The following is a 21,664-nucleotide window of genomic DNA, read 5'->3' on the forward strand; positions in this document are numbered from 1 at the left end:
ATCAGTGCAGCTTGGCCTGGATAGATAAGGAAATGTTTTTGCAGCTAATGGAGGTCACTTACAATCTGTAGTGGGTGCTGAGGTGGTGATGCATAATTAAAGGGGGTGGGTGTTACTGACTGCAGTCCCCATGTGGGGAAATGTCTATGTGCTCTACAACAGTGTTTCTCTACATTTGATTGATATGTACCCCTTTTAAAACCCTGTACTCACCAAGTACCCCCTAGCATAGTAAACATTATCACAAGTACCCCTTGACAAATATATATTTAATCGTAGTAAATAATTGGTTCTAAACAATTTCCAAGCATTTACTATTGCTTTTAATTAGCTAAAATACTAATTTGGTGTTTAAATCAGATTTATCATGTTTTAAAACTCTACATTTGTTATTCTTGGTTAAGTAAACCAAACCTGAGTACCCACTGAGACCATCAGAAGTACCCCCTGGGGTACGCGTACCACACATTGAGAACATAGGGCTCGATTCACAAAGCGGTGCTAACCCAGTTAGAGACTTTAGGCGTGATAACCATTGCACCATGCTGGTGAAAAGCCAGTTTAGGCATGCTAAGTTTAGGCGTGATAAGTTTAGATCGCGCATGAAGTCCCACACGCAAAGCACCGCCATTAAACTCTATGCGAAGTGCACCAGACTTTGCTAGCGCAAAACTTTTGATCAGCTGTGCACTGCGGTGCTAACCTAGTTGGTGTTTAAACTTATCACGCCTAAACCTATCATACCTGAGTTTAGGCGTGATAAAGGGCTTTTCACCAGCGTGCTAACTGTTAGCACCGCTTTGTGAATCAGGCCCAAAGGCTCTACAAGATTGATTATTTATCCTTGTTATGGTAATTCAGGGAGATGCTGCATAATGGAGGGTCACTGGCTATTTGGAGGGGGTAGTTCTAACGAACGTTGTGGTCACTGACTACTTGGAGAGGGGGTTACATCCTAAAAAGCATCACTTGCTAGTGCTACTTGGAGGGGGGGGGGGGGGGGTCTGCTTAATAAGGGTCATAATAGCATTTTGGTAGTAGTTTTTGCAGAGGGGTGCCTTGAAAAAATGTCAAAGCCATCAAGGGCGCCCTCACCCACATAAGTCTGAGAACCATCTGCATAACGCTTTTGCTGATCATCAGCAAAGCACTGAAAAGCACCCCAGTGTGAACTAGCCCTGAGGTTTTTTTTTGTTTTTTTTTAGGTATGCTTTAAATGCCATGTTTAGGCACAGGTTTTTATTTGCATGTAATAGGACATTATTCTAAATTATGAATGAAAAAATAATTTTGAAAAAAAAATAAGTCACTTTTGCCAAGTAAAAAAAAGGAAAATACTTGCTGTATCAATTCTTAGCACTTTATTTTCACCTTGTCAGCCTCCAACTGCCTGCTCACCCATTCCCCTTCCCTCTTCTCCTCCCAGTCACTCAGAAGCCTGCCTTCCTTACAGGGTAGTGGTAGACAGGCATGACTTCAGATGCCAGAGCAATCACTCTTCCCCTGCCTGATCATGTGACTGAAGGATAGCACATTTTAGGTTAGTTAGGCTTTGCAAAAACGACAGCATTTTCACATATACAGTAATTGATTTATAATAAAGTTCTATGTAATGCATATAGTAAAACAAAACAATGCCTGAGTCATGGCTGTAAACTCCCTCAGGGGTGCTGCCTCTTCACCATTCTACAAAAAGCTTCCATTTGTTGCATTCTCGCTGTTTTGGAGAGATTTAACTACTTTCTGTGGCTGTTTGAATAATCATTACCGTTTAGTCTCTTTGTTTTGCACAAGGTGGAGAGTTACGTGGCTCATATCCGGAGCCTCACCGAGGAGAGGGAAGCCATCACCACAGACTTTGAAAAGGAAAACATTCAGCTCAGGATAGAACTTCAAAAGATGCAGCTCCAACAAGGTGATTTCCATGATTGCTCTAATGTTACCTAGTCAGGAACCCCTTCACCAGTCACTGTGGGGGACATTTATCAAAAGTGTCTGAGACAAAATATTAGTAGGTTTTAAGAATTCCATGCAGAACTGTCTCAGACAGCCTAAGAAATGACTAAATAGTTGTAAAATAGGAGGAGCTAGGGAGAGTCTCTGACAGTGCAGTGTGTGAGGGGAATTGCTGTTGCTGAGGTAACCCACACACATGCTGTATTGATAGCAGGCTCTGAGGAGAAATTCAGCAGGGGGAGGAGCACCTCCCAAATCATGTGTAGCCTGCACTTTGCAGTCATGTCTAGCCTGCAATTCTACATCTGTAGAACTGCTATCAAGCACTTCTTAAAGCGTATCCGAGATGAAAAACTAACTATAACAAGTAACTTGTCTATATATCTTATCTAAAGTTTAGATAGTTTACACAGCAAATCTAGCTGCAAACAGCTTCAATAGAATATGATTATTTCTTCCTGTGATACAATGACAGCAGCCATGTTGTTTGTAAACATTACACACAGCAAGCTTATCTGCATCTTGAGCACTCAGCCTGTGAAAAAAAACCTAATCCCCCCCTTTTCCTCCCTCCTCCCCTCTGCCTCTGAAATCTCTGGCTAGTAATACCTTCCCCTCCTCCTGCCCAGACTGAGCTCCCATGAGCCCTTGCTACTGTCTGAAAATGCCTTGGCTCTCTGAAAACATGTGGGCGTGGCTTGTTTAGTTTATAGGGAATTAGAATATTAAAACAAAAACAAAAAAGTATTTGGTTCGAGGAATGCCCTATAAACAATAGGAAAGGAACACAATTATGCAATAATTAAAAGTTCATCTCGGATCCACTTTAATCTGCGCCAGTTAAGGGACGGTTTTGCACTTTTCTTAACTGTAGTGCAGCTCTGGAAATCCACACTAAATTGCCACTATTACCTAGGATTTAAGAAAGTTCTTATTATCATGTAGAACTGTTCTCCCTGCTAGTTAGAACAGATTAAGAAGAGAAAACTGTTGGTAATGAATTGATAAATTTCCCCCTGTGTGCTGTGTCTGTTTAGAGAATGTTCCCATGAAAGGGATATGGTTGAATGCTATATATTGTGCCATTTGTGAACTAGACTAAAATACAAGCCCCACAACCATAGCATGATTTTTTCAGGATTTTTGAAGATGCACGAAATATAAGCCTAACCAAAAATAAGCCCTAGTTACAATTCATATAGAAAGTTAGTATAAAGTATAAAGCGCATCCAGGCAGCTGCGGAACACGTAAAAAAGTTACATTAACTGGCAATAGAATGAAGCAGGACAGACAGACACTTCACCAAGGAATACGGGACACCCCCCAAAAAACGCATTAAAAAGACCCCACAAGTTCCTAAGGGCTTGTTTCCATGTAGCGCGCTTTTCATGGTGATTCTCAGCTGAGTCTCTGTGCATGGCTTGCTGCATTTTGGGGGGGGGGGATTCAGCCCGCGATCCCATTCAGTATGAATGAGATTCGAACGCTGGTCTCCAGTGTCAAAGGCAGAGCCCTTCCCCAGTACTTTATCCAGCCACATAGACAGCAGTACGCAGAGCTTGGCACAACTGCTCGCCATGGTGAAGGACTAAGCGACTTGATCCTATTCAGAATGAGAATAGGGCTGTCTATTCTACCCTGCAAACATACACCTGGATGCATTTTGATTACAGTGCTCTATTGTACCTTAAGCGCTGTGAATGGTGCTGCATTAGAGAGCATGGGCAGCAGAATAGTGTATAGTGGTAAACACAGGTTTTAGAGTTAACAAGCCCTAAAGGTACTTAGTATTTGTGTATGAAGCTACTTTATACTGATGATGATGACAAATATTATATCTACTGGGTGAGGAGCCCAACAGCTGACCACCGTCACTTCCATGAGCTGTAGTCTTACTGCCACATTAAAACCTGAACAGCAGGATGGTATAATCCGAGCGGCAGCCCCACCCACATAGCCTGGATCAAAACTGAACTCAACAGACTCCGATCATGTGATTTAAAATTTTCATTTCATGCGTTTGGATTCTCAGTTTTCTAAGCTAATAGTCCTGTGCCTCAAGAATAGCTTTAAAACAAATGGGATATTGATAGCGGTAACTCTTATAACTTAAAAAACGCAGTGGAAATGTCGTCATTGCTTGATCCAGTTTTTGAAGTTTAAAATTTGTCTTTTCAGAATCCCAGCTGAAGGAAGTGGAGGAGATGCTGGATCAGGAAGGCTTGAGTGAGATTGCACAGAGCAGCCCCAGCGAGCAGATTGCCTATCTGCTGGTGGAAAGAGCCACACTCCTGGAGAAGCTGGAAGCTCTGGAGCTGAAGGCAGACTCTTGCTCGGAAAATCTGAGCAGTGGAAAACGACAGGTATATGTTTTTTTACGGTGTATTTGCTGGAAGCAGCACACCATTATTAAAGTTCCTATGTAACATGGTTCCTACTCCGATGTAAGATGTTACCAGCCATTGGATGTGTATAAGCATAGATGCATTGAGAGTAAACCTGCCATATTGCAAATGCTACCATGATCACAAATCCACTTTTAATTATACTCCCCTTGTTTGACTGGACAGTATCTGCATGTGTTTGCATGTGTTTCTCCTGGCACATTCATTCATTTACTCATTCACACGTACATATGACTACTCTGGTGAAACTGATGGAGCTCAACATGTGTTCACTGCAGTAACTGACTAGTATCACTGACAGCTGTTGGGGAGGTGGGAGTGATTAAATGATGTGTACACACCAACTTACTTGCAGGATCCTTCTTCACTTTTATTAACTTGGCTGAATGCAGAGAATTTTTGCATGCCTGTCTGGGTCAAAGACAACTGAATGCCCAAAAGGCCATTTTCTATAGATGGATATACTCTACTCCCCCCTCCATCTCAGATCTTCCCAAAGAACTTGCATTCCTCCTGAAGCTTGACAGGCTGGATGTCACCTTGAATATTGAAAAAAAGACCAAGCGCTATTTTAATTAATGGCAGCCTTACATCCTCCACACAGTTGCGCCAGCTGTATGAACTCATTTATGAAACTATTCAAATATTTGGAATGGTACGCTTACCAACAACTATCAGGCACACTAGAAGGACCGGAGATTGGAGGTCCCTCTTAACCTCGGTGACCCTGGCTGATGGTGTCTGGTGACAAGTGATACTACCTATACAACCCCTTTGCAGGAAAAGTCCTTCATGGAATATTTACCTTTTTTTTGAGTTTTTTCTTCTTCTCCCTGATGGTCTCAGGGGTTGTTATGCTTATATATTTGTTCTTATATATCCTACAGATGTTAATAGGATACAGTTCAGTGGTTGAGATCACTATTCTACTGCACGTTTGTTTTGAAAAATAAAAACTTTTTTTTTTTTTTTTAAGGTCAACTGAAATGAGAGGGATGTGGATGCTGCCATATGTATTTTTTTAAACAATGCAAATTGCCTGGCTGTCATGCTGATTCTCTGCCTCTAATACTTTTAATCATAGACCCTGAACAAGCATGCAGGTCAGATGTTTGATTGCATTTACCGCATGCTTGTTTCAGGGGTGTGATTCAGACACTACGGATGGATGAAAGATCAGTAGGACTGCCAGACAACTGGTTTGTTTGAAAGGTAATAAATATGGCAGCCTCCATATTCCTCTCTTTTCATTTGTCCTTTAAGTGGACACAGGAACCCTGGTGATGGGGATAAAATGACTACACTTATTGTGTTTGGGCAGACAGACCCCTTAAACAAACACTGTAGTGAGAGTATTAGGCCATATTTAATCCCCTTTTAAAAATTCCTAGTTCCAATTGTCATGCTGATCGTTGGGCTTCAATGGTGTCTGATTCACACAACTGCAACATGCAAGCAGTCAAAACACAGTATTTTTTATAAAGGAAAGTCTACAGTGTTGCCTTCCGTATTCCTCTTCCAGAAGAAGCATTGTGCCCAATAAAGGTGAGCTGGGCTGAGAGCAGCTGCAGGCCCCTGGAGGTTGGAGCAAATTTGTTTACAGAGTATTACCGTTGTGTTTTACAGGATGAATTGGAACAAATTCATCGGACATTAGAGGAGGAACTCCAACAGCAACGTGAGACCATGAGACGCACCAAGGAAACCCTGAGCAAGGTGTGGTATACTCTGCTGAACCATTACATGATTTCTAGTAACTGTAGAACCTGATTAGTTTGCCCACAGTCATGTGTTGGGTTAGTTACACACATTAGTCTTTTGCCATCTGCAAAGGCAGCAGTTTTTTTTTCATTAGGACTGTGCAGACAAGTTTTTTGGCCAAGTAGTGTGTTCTGTTTTCTGGAGAGAGGCAGGGAAGTAAGCAAAAAGAGGGATCCGGAAAGGTGGTCTGTCCTGGCAGAATATGGACAAGAAGGTCAGTACCATCAGTGAACACTGTACTCTAGATTCCTGCTGAGATGATCAGGAGTGAAACGTTTCGGTGAAGTAAAGTCAAAACTGTGTAGTTACCTTTAGGATACAGCATATGTGGATGACCAGCTGTGAATCCTCAGCCAGACAGGGGACTAAATCAGGTCAAACTCCAGAGATCTGTTTTCTGTGTATTCTGCAGATACCTGGTATATAAGTTGGTCCTGTGACTGATGGTCCTGCAAAGGCCAACAACGTGACCCCACTTTCTTCCATTTTACCCCAAACAAGTGTAATAATGGCAGACGTGATAACTGCACACTGCAGACCAGCAGCATGCCAGCAGGTCATCACTTGCTGGATTTTCCTGTAAAAGTCCCCAAATGGACACTTTAGTATAAAGCTAGCAAGTGCTACAGTTGAATTCATTCTTGATTGGACTTCTAGATATTTGTGGCAGATTACTTGTTTTGTCTCAAAGCATCACAGATTCTTACTGATGCACTGAGGGGGAAAAAACATTACTTTGGGAAAAGATTTTTCACAGTGTATTGAAATTTACTTTGCTGACATTGTTTCTTGAATACCATAATCTAGGAATTTTTGTCTTTTAGTTTTCATTACCAGTTTGGAAAGTTGGATTTTCTGTTGGGTTTGGTTTGCGATCGGTAGACCAGTTAGAAAAGCTTCTTTTACTTCCTGTAATCAATAGTCTCTTCAGTGGCAGCACAGACCATAAAAATATATATTTAGTATTTTACGAAAGCAGGAGTCAGTTGCATAACTAAGGAGCTTCGGGCCCCGGTGCAAGTCTTACATGGGGCCCTAAGCACTCTATTAATATGGAGCCCCAAAATTTATCAAGCACAACTGCAGTGTCAAAGAGGTGTATTTAGAGTAAGGAAACAGTTTGTTAGGGTTACCACTATGCAGTCCACATATAGAGGTGTTCATTTACAGCATGGCACCAATGAAAAGCTAATGAGATAGATGGAGGCCACCTGGTGGGCCCCGGTGCAGTCGCAACCTCTGCATCCCCTGCTGCTGCACCACTGGTAGGAGTTCTAACTTATATCAGGATTTTATTGCTTCCTGTGTTAGTAGTGAAGAATATCAGTCACTTCCTGTTCTTTGTGACTTTGGTCCCTAATTGTTCAAATGGAGGAGCAAACGCTACCCAGCCAGGAACCAAACAAAAGTAAAGATCTGACAGTTGGTTGTAACCTTCCCTCGGTTTATCCAAAGCTTTAGACAGAGCTATACTTTACCAGTGTAAGATTCCAACAAACCACAACATACATTTCTTTTTTTTCTTTTTTTTTTGGTTTTAAAGAATTAATCACCTGAATTATTTATTTTAAAGGAGCCCCTGTCCCCCGCTCAGAATCCCTGGAAGAAGCTGTTTGGAGCTCGAAAAAATGACTATTCAGTATGTTACCGCTAAGATTACGTTATACTTAACCCAGTTATACTGCTACTCTCCAGTAGAGCTAACTAACCCACTAATAATACTAACCATATTACAAATAAGTCCTACTAAAAGGATCAACACATGTATAAGTAATAATCTGTTATGGGTGAATTCTGGTGGGTGTGGTCATTTACCTGGCAGGATTCCAGCAGCAAGATCTCCCTGCCTTGTTTCCATTTCTTTTTTTCAACAATAAAGCCTTGTTACCATTTCTGGTTTTACCCATCATTTTTTAGATGGTCAGATCAACCTGGGGTTGTTCCCATCCTCCAGAATATGAATTGACACTGTAGGATCTACAGCACATAACAAACGTGTTTTCAAAGGAGCCACGTTTGGCATGCCACAATTGTACACGTTAGAAATATGCAGACTATTTTCAGTTCTGGAACCCAGTACCTCCAGCCATTTCTTCACATGAAGTGCCAGTTGAGATGCAATTTACAATTTACCAGTTCCAGAACTGCAAATAAAAAATAATTTGCATCTTTGTCTATAATTATATCACTTGACTGCAATACAGAATAGGGCACTGCAGTAAAACAGACAGTGCAGTTCTACTTTATTTCAGGGCTGTGGAGTTGGAGTCGGAGCAATTTTGGGAGTTGGTGATTTCATAAACTGAGGAGACGGAGTTGGATGATTTTTGTACCGACTCCACAGCCCTGCTTTATTTTAAGGTCAGATTTCTAGAAAAAGCATAGCCAAGTACACTAGCAAAATGCAAACAATATCAGCACACCAATGTTGCAATCAAACTGCATGCTTTAGTGTGCTATAGCTTCCACTGTATGAACCGACAATTGTTTCAGGGGACAAACAGGGTCCCCCTTTATCAAGGCGTGTGGATCCATTGTCATCAATATATTGGCCTTCAGAGGAATAACAGACACGTTTTTACTGCAAATGCTGAAGAGATGCTTTTTTTTTTCCTGCGCAGTTTCTTTCCTAATTTTTTTTCTCAGCTCTTTGATCCGTGAGGAGTGCATGATTTATTATAAACCTGATTATGTAGAGAGGAGATCTGTGAAGTGATGGGTGAGACATCTTTGAAGCTATGCCAGGGCTGCTATTAAATGTAAGATGATACAGTAAGCTGTACTGCACACAGGTGGCTTATTAACTATTCTGTCTTGTGTGTGGTGGATGTTTAATGTCTGCCTAGTCTTTGTGTTATTAATTAAACAGTGTGAAGTACAGCAGCAGTCATGCAAAATGAAATCTATTCATGCCGTGAAGGCTTATTTGCATGTCTTTTCACCTAGCAAGCACCTTTTGTGTAATGCTTGTTTTGTCTTCACACTTGGAGTGCTGGAAATGGCAGATCTATGTGACTGTCCTGACCAATACAGCCCTGTGTTCCCTTCAAGACAGACCAGCTGTGCTTGAAGGGAAACCCTCCTTTGTTCTAAATGGCTACAGATATACACTGGTGCTACATACATTGATTTGAAATTTAAAGGTAAAAATTAAATTTCATTTTGTAGGCAACTATCCGCTTCCAACATTGACAGTAAGCAAAATTGCTATCATTTGAAATCGAGACACCGGCGCTCTGTGTGGAGTACAGACTTACCAGGAACTCCACTTTTTGTTGCATGGGTAGTTGGCTGCACAGAGCAAGAGCTACTGTTAAAGGACCACTATTGTGAAAAACTGTAAAATTTCAAATACATGTAAATGCATAAATAAGAAGTGTATTTCTTCCAGAGTAAGTTGAACCATACATTACTTGACTCCTATGTTGCTGTGACTTACAGCAGGTAGTAGAAATCTGACAGATCTGACAAGTTTTGGACTAGCCCATCTCCTCATGGGGGATTTTTAGTATTTTGTTTATTTTTTCCAAAAGCAATTCCTGTAAGGGATCTGTACAAAGATGCTGGCTGCACCCATCTCTATATAGTTTCACCAGTCATTAAAGCTTAGTGCCAGCAGTCATGGGTCTCTGTATGTGTGAATCCGTTCTCTTGTTTCTGGCTGGCTGTTTCCAGAGAGGCACATCCGGACCGTTGTGACAGTTGTGGTAACGTGAAACGTTTTCCCCTTGTTCTTCAGACCTTTGATAAAGAGTTGAGTAGAGAGAAGAAAATGAGAGAGTGTGTGGAAAGAGACCTGAACGAAGCCGCCCAGAGGCTGAAAATGGCGCATGACGAGATCCGCAAGCTGACCGATGACTTGCTGATCAAGAAGAAAGAAATTAATGAGCTTGGTAATGTAGACTTATTGTTTATCATTTTATTACAGCTTTTTACCTCAACTGGCACGTGGATTTAGTAGGACACAAGGTGAATATATATAACGTTCACAGATTGATACTTGGTTAGAACTACAAACCATGGGTCCCTCGCCCTAGGATCCAACCTCCCCCACCCCCTACGTGTGGCCACTATCACACACCCTTACCTTCCCCATAGCCACTGTAGACAATATAGCACCGAGAAGCGCCGGCAGGAACGAGCGGGAATCGATCCGGGTGCACGCACGGACGAGCGAGGACGCGGCGGGAGTCGATCCGGCGGCTAATCGGCCGCCGGATTGACCCGTGTATGCCCAGCATTATATTTACCTGCAACATAATTTCCAACATGTTGGAAATTATCTATCTAACCATCTATCTGCCTAGCAATTAGGCGTTGTTCTACTCAGCAGGAGATAACCAGAAGACAATGCACCAGAGATAATGACCATTCTCTACAGAAAATAATCTAACAGAAAACCTATAAAGGGGCCCATACACCTAGCGATTTTTCCCGCCGATATAAAGCAGATTCGATCACTGTGATCGAATCTGCTGTGAAATCGTTGCGCAAACGCTGACAGTACGATCAGTTTCCTTCCGAAATCAATCATTCCAGTCGTTCCGTCCGTGCAGAAGATTTTGCTCGATCGCTGGCGGGTTGGGAGTGTGTCGATAGCGGCGTTGGAATGCCCCACGACCAACGCAATACAGCGGCACTACATTACCTGATCCGGCCGGCATGAGTCCCAGCTCTCCTCTTCTCCGCGCTGGACTCCGAGTCCGGCTAGCTTCACTGAACTTCCTGTCCCGGCAGGAAGTTTAAACACTAGAGCGCCCTCTACCGTTTAAACTTCCCCCGGACAGGAAGTTCAGTGAAGCTGGAGCCAAGAGCGGGGACTCGCGCCGGCCGGAGCAGGTAATGTATGCAGGGGCGGTGGCGGCAGCGGCAGCATCACAGATTGTGATCGGTTTCATGCTGAAATTGATTCACAATCTGTTTGCAGTAAAGGCAGCCATACGATCCCTCTCTGATCAGATTCGATCAGAGAGGGATCTATCTGTTGGTCGATCTGATGGCAAATCGACCAGTGTATGGCTACCTTAACAGAAACCTCTAACAGAAAATTGTATGGTGAAATCTAACACAAAATTGTATGGTGTGCACTAGGCATTAGATCCCATCAAGAAATAAAATTTGAGGATTATCCAGATTGCTTCCATTAGATATTATGACAAAAAATATCATTGAGGTAAACCGCTTGATTATGCCTTGCCATGTGCTGAGTCTCCTTATATTTTTACAGAGCACATTATGGAAAAGAGGCAGCAGGAATCTGATGCACTCCGGCAAGAAATTAAAGCTCTAAAAGACAATGGTAAAATGTGATTTGTTGTTATTTTTGCAGATGCAGTACATGAGTCATGTCACATTTGTCAGAAAGATAATTGTTTAAGTAAAGGAGGAAAGCCAGGCAGAATGAATTATTGTGATTCGTATGAGAAAACGCTAGAGAGTGTAAATAAATTAAATATATTTTATACAAATTTTTTACCTGCCAGTCCTGCAATGTAGGAAGCCCATCCAGTCAGCATATCATGTCATGTGGATCAACTCTGCATTTATTCAATTCAGTGTGAAGAAATACCCTCTGCCAGCTGGTTGACAGGACAGTCAGGACAGCAGATAACTGTTAAAGAGCACCTGTAGCAGAACATAAAAAAAAATATTCAGGATACTTACTTTTACACTAATTATCCTGGTTTCAGCATCAGAAACTCTTCTTATAACTATATATTGCTGTATATTGGCATCACTGATACATTTAAGAATGTAAATCCAGGCAAGTCAAGATATTACAATGAGCAAATATTGATTACAGTGAGTGATGTGTGATGTGGGCCTGAAGCACAAAAGTGTGGTAATATTGCCGTGCACAGACATATTACTATTACTATTAGTGCGACCCATGGTATTTCACTAGCATGACTATTGCTATGGTAACGCACGTTACTAACTAGCATTACCGTTAAATATCGGAAAGAATAAGCAAATTTAGTTGTATTCAGTAAAGTTCCTCTTTAAAGAGACTCTGAAGCCTCCCTAAATCACTGTTTTTACTAAACAATCCTGTTAAGCATTATTGCCCCCTCTGAAACGCTGCATCCTCGCAGCTGAAATCTCAATGAATCCCCCCAAAACTGCAGTGCAAAAATCCACGACTTTCTTGGTCATGGATTTTGCTGCCCTAAGGAGGCAGAGCTTTGGGCTGTAGCTCTGCCTCCAGTCCAGTCAATTTGCGATGATCACGATATGAAAAGTGGTATGGGCGCCCTTCCACCCTATCTAATCAATTAAAACAAAAACTGTTGAATGGATCGCTATACAGATCCCATCTCCTCCCCTTGAAAAATCTATGCAACTGTCCGTACAGCACTCACATCCCACAGTCACAGAAAAAAGTCCCAAAAAAGGTTCAAAGGATAGCAGTTCCACTGTCTGCAGCAATCAACTCCACTGTATGACTGTAATATACACTCTCACCAGCGTTTAGTGGCTGATGTGTCACAGATCAGCAATATTCGCTTTTTCAAACAGATTCTCTTCTTGTCATCTTCCCTTCACCTAGGCCAGGGCATGGCCTAAGGCGGCAGACGAGGAGACGCTGGTGGAGTGGCGGTGAGGATGTCCTACTTTAAGTTTTATATGCGCATTTTATTTTAAACCATGTGAGTGTAATTTTAAGCTTTTTACTTGGAATAAATACAGAATCGCGCTATGGGAGCTGTCTGTTAGTTCCTTTAGGTACAGTACCAGGCTGCTGATTGGAGTTATAGTATTTACATTCAAGCGCTGATTGCTGGTCTTTGAACGGTCAGCATAGCAATTTCATTAGCCTGCATTTTTTCTACTCTAATTTATGTAGTGGAGAGCTTGGTGAAGGTCTGTAAAAACACTGGGCAGCGTGAAGGCACAGTTGTTTGTGACAAGTCGGTTGCATGATATGCACAGTTACAGGTGCAGGGGTGCACACACTTTCGAACACATAGAAAAAAGAATAATTTAAGATGTATGCAGATTTACGCTATGTTGTGTCACAATTTTCTCCCCTGAGGAACAAACGGAAGCAAGACGGGAGTCTGGCACAGTGATATAACTATATCTAAGCCTGTATGCTGGTTTGTGGTATAATCAGCCACGCCATCTGGTGATCTTGTAATTTATCTATTTTAAACACTGGGCACATATCGGGTGACTGGTATAGGAGACCTAAATTCGAAACTCGATTACACTATGTCTGGCTGTTTATGTTTCCCCTGAGTGTCAGCATAGATGGAGGAAAGATGATAAGAAGAGAATCTGTTTGAAAAAGCGAATATTGCTGATCTGTGACACATCAGCCACTAAACGCTGGTGAGAGTGTATATTACAGTCATACAGTGGAGTTGATTGCTGCAGACAGTGGAACTGCTATCCTTTGAACCTTTTTTGTGACTTTTTTTCTGTGACTGTGGGATGTGAGCGCTGTACGGACAATTGCATAGAATCTGCGATGATCGCCGCCCCTCTCCGTGAAAGGAGACTAAGAGGGGTGGGCAGAGGCGGAGATCCGCGCAGATTGACTACTGCCCAAAGCTCTGCCTCTACAGGAAGCGCTCCCCTTCTCTTCACCAGGGGATTTCGGGGGATTGATTAAGACTGCAGCCACGGGGCGTTTCAGGTAGGGCAATCATGCCTAACAGGATTATGAAGTATAAACAGTGATTTAGGAAAGCTTCAGACTCTCTTTAAGTTCTTACCAGCTTCCTCCCCAGGTTCCTTCTTAGTAACTAAGCTAGAGTCACATCACTGTGCAATGCTGTCCCTAGTTCACCTTCCAGTGGACACTGCAATTTGCCAGCATCCAGATATTGGTGATATTACTGTTTTAGGGGATTCTACTCTTTCACTAATTACTACACTTTGATGCAAACATGTCATTAAAAATACATGGCATGCCATCACTGACCTCTTGAAAACTCTGTTTGCCTGGCTGTATGTTTTTATTTAATGTTTACAGCCACTACCCTGGAAAAAAAAAACATACAGGTCTATGGCCCAGTTTACATTGGCCTAAAAAAACGGTCAATTTAGCAGACCGTTATGGAACAGACCCTAACAGAGGTGAACGGATTCTATGTTAATAGGATTAATAGGATCTGTTGGCATTGCCCCGTTTGAATGGATCCATTCAGTCTGTTCTGTCAAACAGACCGCAAGTTTGGTTCAGCAGCAATTTTTCCAAGCTGGCAGATGCGTGGCATTGACCGCGCACTAAGGGAAGAGAGGGTCACAGATGGAAAGCCGAGCCTTTTAATAACCGATCCGTGCCACGGATCACTTTTTACACAGATCAGTTTTCCGTCCGTGCCAGTGTGAACCAGGCTGACATCCTGGTTTTAGGTTGGTGATTGAAGACTAAATACACAGCCCTGACTAGACAGCCAGCAAATTAGCTTGTGTAAAAAGGAAGTCAGCAGTGGCAGTCTCCATATTTCTTCAGATGTGTTGTGTAAATATTATCTTTTGCGCAGATTCAACTGAACTGGAAAAGGCCAAAGAGCATAACCTGCGACTAGACAAGGAGATTCTTGCCTTACGCCAACGAGTCAGATCACTGGACTCTGAATGGAAGAAGCAAATGGAACAGGTAATTAATAAATACACTTAGACGCCACAGAGTAGACTGAAAGGGCTGGAACCCACAAGAGCGTTTTTTTTGAGCATTTTGGCAGCGCTGCGATACGCTAGCGTTTTGCCAAAACGCTCAGCTGATGTTAATGGATGGGGCAACTTCCACAGGAGCGTTTGCGTTTCCCAGAAACGCAAACGCAGGACATGCAGCATTTTGGGAGCGTTAGCGCTTCAATGTAAAGTATTGAAACGCTAGCAGAAACGCTCAGCAAACACCTAAACTGAGCGGTTTTGCTAGCGTTTTGCGGTTCAGCACACTGTAACAAAATTAAAAATAATTCACAGGACCAATCGGGATAAAAACGCAAAACGCTACACAACCGCTGAGCAAAAAAATACACTGTTGCAAAACGCGACCGAAAACGCGCATGAATCCGCTTGCAAACCGCTCAGACAAAACGCTAGCGGTTGCTTTTTGCGTTTGCGGATTTCAGTGGGTTCCAGGCCAAAGAGTTAAAAACAGCTTACAAATGGATGATAAAGCCTGGTATTCACTTCCAGTTATGATTGGCCAATCACTGACCAATTTTACCACCTCCATGTGATATAAGGGTCAACCAATAAGAGCATTTGTAGGTAAGCCCTCATACTACATGGAGGTGATAAAATTGGCTAGTGATTGGCCAATCATAATTGACAGTGTGTACCAGGCTTAAGTCTTGGCCTACCTCCAATAAAATCACATCTAGTATTCCCCAAAAGACAACCTACTTATTCAGCACAATAGATCATGACCCTTATTCAGTTCACCTTTTCTCCCAAGCTTTTCCTTTTTCATCTTCTGTTTAAAATAACTTGTAAGCATTTTACAGTTGAAAAAGTACCTAAAGGTTGATGAAAAAGTACAAAAATCTTGCTTGCTGGTGGCTTTAAAGGCATTTTATGACAAGGTGTGAAAATATCATGTAGGAAAAAACTCAGGAGAAAGTAAATAAGGGCCCCATGTGTTTAGTGAGCTTTCATTTTACTTCCTCGGGTAAGTCGACAGTGCCTATAATGATACACAGCAAGGAAATGAGCAGCGCTACTTAAAAACAGATTAGTGCCTACCTGCAAAAGAGTGCAAGCCCCACTTGTGGGGTCGAATACACACCGAGCATACACATGACCTGTCTACCACTAGAGGAGGATGTTGGTTTCCATTAACAGCTTGCATGCAACCTATTAAGTACTCGTCCCTCCCACTGCGAAGAAGTCAATCCTCCATGGGAGGGGCCTAACACTAACTAAATCCTAACCTATGTATATGCATAGCCCCCCCAGGAACTACAAACGCACCCTGAACCCAAACAGAAGCTCTGTATATACACCAAAAGCATGGCTGCCAAGTGGGAGCAGCTGACCAAAAGCGAATTACATTAGTACATAGCAAGGACTCTTGCACTCTTTTGCAGGTAGGCACTAATCTTTTTAAGTAGCGCTGCTCATTTCCTTGCAAAAAAGAGCTTCTGTTTGGGTTCAGGGTGCTTTTGTAGTTCCTGGGGGGGCTCAGCGCATCTCTGATGGAGGCCATTCGGAGGCGGCCTGGTGTTGCGCTGATCCACCTTGTGCGCAATTTTCAATTTTATTTGATTGGCCGCACCCAGGCTATGCATATACATAGGTTAGGATTTAGTTAGTGTTAGGCCCCTCCCATGGAGGATTGACTTCTTCGCAGTGGGAGGGACGAGTACTTAATAGGTTGCATGCAAGCTGTTAATGGAAACCAACATCCTCCTCTAGTGGTAGACAGGTCATGTGTATGCTCGGTGTGTATTCGACCCCACAAGTGGGGCTTGCACTCTTTTGCAGGTAGGCACTAATCTGTTTTTAAGTAGCGCTGCTCATTTCCTTGCTATGTACTAATGTAATTCGCTTTTGGTCAGCTGCTCCCACTTGGCAGCCATGCTTTTGGTGTATATGCAGAGCTTCCGTTTGGGTTCAGGGTGCGTTTGTAGTTCCTGGGGGGGCTCAGCGCATCTCTGATGGAGGCCATTCGGAGGCGGCCTGGTGTTGCGCTGATCCACCTTGTGCGCAAGTGCCTATAATGAAGAGAGTCTCACTGACATCTACTTTGCACTATAACTCAGTGTACCAGAGATGTTTAAATAAGCAGCTTTTATACTTACCTGGGGCTTCCTCCAGCCCCATCTAGGCTGTGGGCTCCATCGCAGTTCTCCTGGGCCCCTCCGTTCCTCACCCCATCCGCTCCTCCTCGGTGTCCCCCCTATATCTTAGTGGCGGGCAGTTGTGGTTCACCGCACATGCCCAGCTGCGCATGTGCCCCTGTTGTGCTCCTGTGGCCCGTGCCGTTCACGCCTGTGTAGTACTAGCTGCAGAGGAGCAGACCGCTTCCAGCGACGAGAACATGCCACGTGCACAGCCAGGCCGCTCATGAGTGGTGAACCACGACTGGCCGCGACTGGGATATACACCAGGGTTCACAGTGGAGAGGGGAGGGGCCAAGGAGAACTGCGATGGAGCCCACATGGGGCTGGAGGAAGCCCCAGGTAAAGGCTCATACACACATCAGACCATAGTCTTTGGAAAATGAAAGATCACAGACCAATCTTACCACCCTTCATGTAGTATGAGAGCCATACCTACACAGTCTATTCTATGGAGCTGAACTCCCCATCAGACAGAAAGCTTTGCAAGATGCTGCACACAAAGATGCTGTAGACATTCAAAAGATCAGTTCCTGCCAAATATAGGTGTCTGCAAATTGCATTCATAATCTGATATCTGCAGATCATCATACACACCTTGTTTAACAGACATTCATCTGCAGATCAGATCCACCAGGATGGATTTTCAGATCTGCAGATGATTGTCTGATCTGCAGATGAATGTCACTTAACCACTTCCCGACCGCCCCCAGCCGATGGGCGGCGGCAAAGTCCGGGCCCAAACGACCGCAATACGCCCATCGGCGGGGGCGGCTGCGGGAGTGGCTATGCGGCGATCGCGTCATTCGTGACGCGATCAGCCGCCGGGGACTGGCTCCGCCCACCGTTCGCTGTAACCCGCCGGCCGTTCGGAAGCGCCGGCGGGTTACTAGCACCCGGATCGCCGCTGCACGTATGTATAATAGGCTTTGTAATGTATACAAAGCCTATTATACTGGCTGCCTCCTGCCCTGGTGGTCCCAGTGTCCGAGGGACCACCAGGGCAGGCTGCAGCCACCCTAGTCTGCACCCAAGAACACTGATTTCCCCCCCCCTGCCCCCTGATCGCCCACAGCACTCCTCAGACTCCCCCCTGCCCACCCCCCAGACCACTGTTTGCACCCAGTCACCCCCCTAATCACCCATCAATCACTCCCTGTCACTATCTGTCAACGCTATTTTTTTTTTTTAGTCCCTAATCTGCCCCCTACTCCCTCCTGATCACCCCCCCCCCACCCCTCAGATTCTCCCCAGCCCCCCCCCCCCCCATGTACTGTATGCATCTATCCCCCCTGATCACCTGTCAATCACCTGTCAATCACCCGTCAATCACCCCCTGTCACTGCTACCCATCAATCAGCCCCTAACCTGCCCCTTGCGGGCAATCTGATCACCCACCCACACCAATAGATCGCCCGCAGATCCGACATCAGATCACCTCCCAAGTGCAGTGTTTACATCTCTTCTCTCCTCTTAACACCCACTAATTACTCATCAATCACCCATCAATCACCCCCTATCACCACCTGTCACTGTTACCCATCAGATTAGACCCTAATCTGCCCCTTGCGGGCACCCAATCACCCGCCCACACGCTCAGATTGCCCTCAGACCCCCCCTTATCAATTCGCCAGTGCAATATTTACATCTGTTATTCCCTGTAATAACCCACTGATCACCTGTCAATCACCTATCAATCACCCATCAATCACCCCCTGTCACTGCCACCCATCAATCACCCCCTGTCACTGCCACCCATCAATCAGCCCCTAACCTGCCCCTTGCAGGCAATCTGATCACCCACCCACACCAATAGATCGCCCGCAGATCTGACATCAGATCACCTCCCAAGTGCAGTGTTTACATCTCTTCTCTCCTCTTAACACCCACTAATTACCCATCAATCACCCCCTATCACCACCTGTCACTGTTACCCATCAGATTAGACCCTAATCTGCCCCTTGCGGGCACCCAATCACCCGCCCACACGCTCAGATTGCCCTCAGACCCCCCCTTATCAATTCGCCAGTGCAATATTTACATCTGTTATTCCCTGTAATAACCCACTGATCACCTGTCAATCACCTATCAATCACCCCTTGTCACTGCCACCCATCAATCACCCCCTGTCACTGCCACCCATCAATCAGCCCCTAACCTGCCCCTTGCGGGCAATCTGATCACCCACCCACACCAATAGATCGCCCGCAGATCCGACATCAGATCACCTCCCAAGTGCAGTGTTTACATCTCTTCTCTCCTCTTAACACCCACTAATTACCCATCAATCACCCCCTATCACCACCTGTCACTGTTACCCATCAGATTAGACCCTAATCTGCCCCTTGCGGGCACCCAATCACCCGCCCACACCTCAGAACGCCCTCAGACCCCAGCCCTGATCACCTCGCTAGTGCATTGCTTGCATCTATTTCCCCCCTCTAATCACACCTTGAGACACCCATCAATCACCTCCTGTCACCCCCTAGCACACCTACCCATCAGATCAGGCCCTAATTTGCCCCGTGTGGGCTCCTGATCACTCGGCCAAACCCTCAGATCCCCCTCAGACCCCCTTTCGATCACCTCCCCAGTGCATTGATTGCATCTATTTTCCCCTCTAACCGCCCCCTGAGACACCCATCAATCACCTCCTGTCACCCCCCTAGCACTCCTATCCATCAGATCAGGCCCAAAACATCCTGTCATCTAAGAGGCCACCCTGCTTATGACCGGTTCCACAAAATTTGCCCCCTCATAGACCACCTGTCATCAAAATTTGCAGATGCTTATACCCCTGAACAGTCATTTTGAGAAATTTGGTTTCCAGACTACTCACAGTTTTGGGCCCGTAAAATGCCAGGGCAGTATAGGAACCCCACAAGTGACCCCATTTTAGAAAGAAGACACCCCAAGGTATTCTGTTAGGTGTATGATGAGTTCATAGAAGATTTTATTTTTTGTCAAAAGTTAGCGGAAATTGGATTTTTATTGTTTTTTTCACAAAGTGTCATTTTTCACTAACTTGTGACAAAAAATAAAATCTTCTATGAACTCACCATACCCCTAACGGAATACCTTGGGGTGTCTTCTTTCTAAAATGGGGTCACTTGTGGGGTTCCTATACTGCCCTGGCATTTTAGGGGCCCTAAACCGTGAGAAGTAGTCTAGAAAACAAATGCCTCAAAATGACCTGTGAATAGGACGTTGGGCCCCTTAGCGCACCTAGGCTGCAAAAAAGTGTCACACATGTGGTATCGCCATACTCAGGAGAAGTAGTATAATGTGTTTTGTGGTGTATTTTTACACATACCCATGCTGGGTGGGAGAAATCTCTCTGTAAATGGACAATTGTGTGTAAAAAAAAAATCAAAAATGTGTCATTTACAGAGATATTTCTCCCACCCAGCATGGTTATATGTAAAAATACACCACAAAACACATTATACTACTTCTTCTGAGTACGGCGATACCACATGTGTGACACTTTTTTGCAGCCTAACTGTGCTAAGGGGCCCAAAGTCCAATGAGTACCTTTAGGATTTCACAGGTCATTTTGAGACATTTGGGTTCAAGACTACTCCTCACGGTTTAGGGCCCCTAAAATGCCAGGGCAGTATAGGCACCCCACAAGTGACCCCATTTTAGAAAGAAGACACCCCAAGGTATTCTGTTAGGAGTATGATGAGTTCATAGAAGATTTTATTTTTTGTCACTAGTTATCGGAAATTGGTTTGTATTGTTTTTTTTTTTCACAAAGTGTCATTTTCCGCTAACTTGTGACAAAAAAAAAATCTTTTATGAACTCATCATACACCTAACAGAATACCTTGGGGTGTCTTCTTTCTAAAATGGGGTCACTTGTGGGGTTCCTATACTGCCCTGGCATTTTAGGGGCCCTAAACCGTGAGGAGTAGTCTTGAACCCAAATGTCTCAAAATGACCTGTGAAATCCTAAAGGTACTCATTGAACTTTGGGCCCCTTAGCGCAGTTAGGGTGCAAAAAAGTGCCACACATGTGGTATCCCTGTACTCAGGAGAAGTAGTATAATGTGTTTTGGGGTGTATTTTTCCACATACCCATGCTGAGTAGGAGAAATATCTCTATAAATAGACAATTGTGTGTAAAAAAAATAAAACAATTGTCATTTACGGAGATATTTCTCCCACCCAGCATGGGTATGTGTAAAAATACACCCCAAAACACATTATACTACTTCTCCTCCTGAGTACGGCAATACCACATGTGTGGCACTTTTTTGCAGCCTAACTGCGCTAAGGGGCCCAAAGTCCAATGAGCATCTTTAGGCTTTACAGGGGTGCTTACAATTAGGCACCCCCCAAAATGCCAGGACAGTGAACACACCCCACAAATGACCCCATTTTGGAAAGTAGACACTTCAAGGTATTCAGAGAGGAGCATAGTGAGTCCGTGGCAGATTTAATTTTTTTTTGTCACAAGTTAGAAGAAATGGAAACTTTTTTTTTTTTTTTTTTTTTTGTCACAAACTGTCATTTTCCGCTAACTTGTGACAAAAAATAAAATCTTCTATGAACTCACCATGCCTCTCACTGAATACTTTGGGATGTCTTCTTTCCAAAATTGGGTCATTTGGGGGGTATTTGTACTATCCTGGAATTTTAGCCCCTCATGAAACCTGACAGGTGCGCAGAAAAGTCAGAGATGCTTGAAAATGGGAAAATTCACTTTTGGCACCATAGTTTGTAAACGCTATAAC

General features: G+C 43.9%; 1 protein-coding gene across 6 annotated transcripts in view; it reads left to right on the forward strand.

The window, feature by feature from the left end:
• CCDC30 (coiled-coil domain containing 30) overlaps nt 1-21,664 on the forward strand; it is a 113,931-nt gene that overhangs the window by 23,656 nt on the left and 68,611 nt on the right. For 5 of the 6 annotated variants that reach the window (XR_011022114.1, XM_068240551.1, XM_068240549.1 and 2 more), the window contains exons 4-10: nt 1,795-1,915; nt 4,136-4,320; nt 5,989-6,078; nt 7,697-7,762; nt 9,863-10,016; nt 11,351-11,422; nt 14,619-14,734. Coding sequence is in view for 5 of the 6 variants with exons in the window: in XM_068240551.1 (XP_068096652.1) it covers nt 1,795-1,915; nt 4,136-4,320; nt 5,989-6,078; nt 7,697-7,762; nt 9,863-10,016; nt 11,351-11,422; nt 14,619-14,734 (804 nt within the window). In the remaining variant the exon portion in view is untranslated. The remainder of the gene's footprint in view (nt 1-1,794; nt 1,916-4,135; nt 4,321-5,988; nt 6,079-7,696; nt 7,763-9,862; nt 10,017-11,350; nt 11,423-14,618; nt 14,735-21,664) is intronic. The other variant, XM_068240552.1, reaches the window with a different exon arrangement.

This window comes from Hyperolius riggenbachi, chromosome 6, assembly GCF_040937935.1.
Source record: "Hyperolius riggenbachi isolate aHypRig1 chromosome 6, aHypRig1.pri, whole genome shotgun sequence".
Lineage (NCBI taxonomy): Eukaryota > Metazoa > Chordata > Amphibia > Anura > Hyperoliidae > Hyperolius > Hyperolius riggenbachi.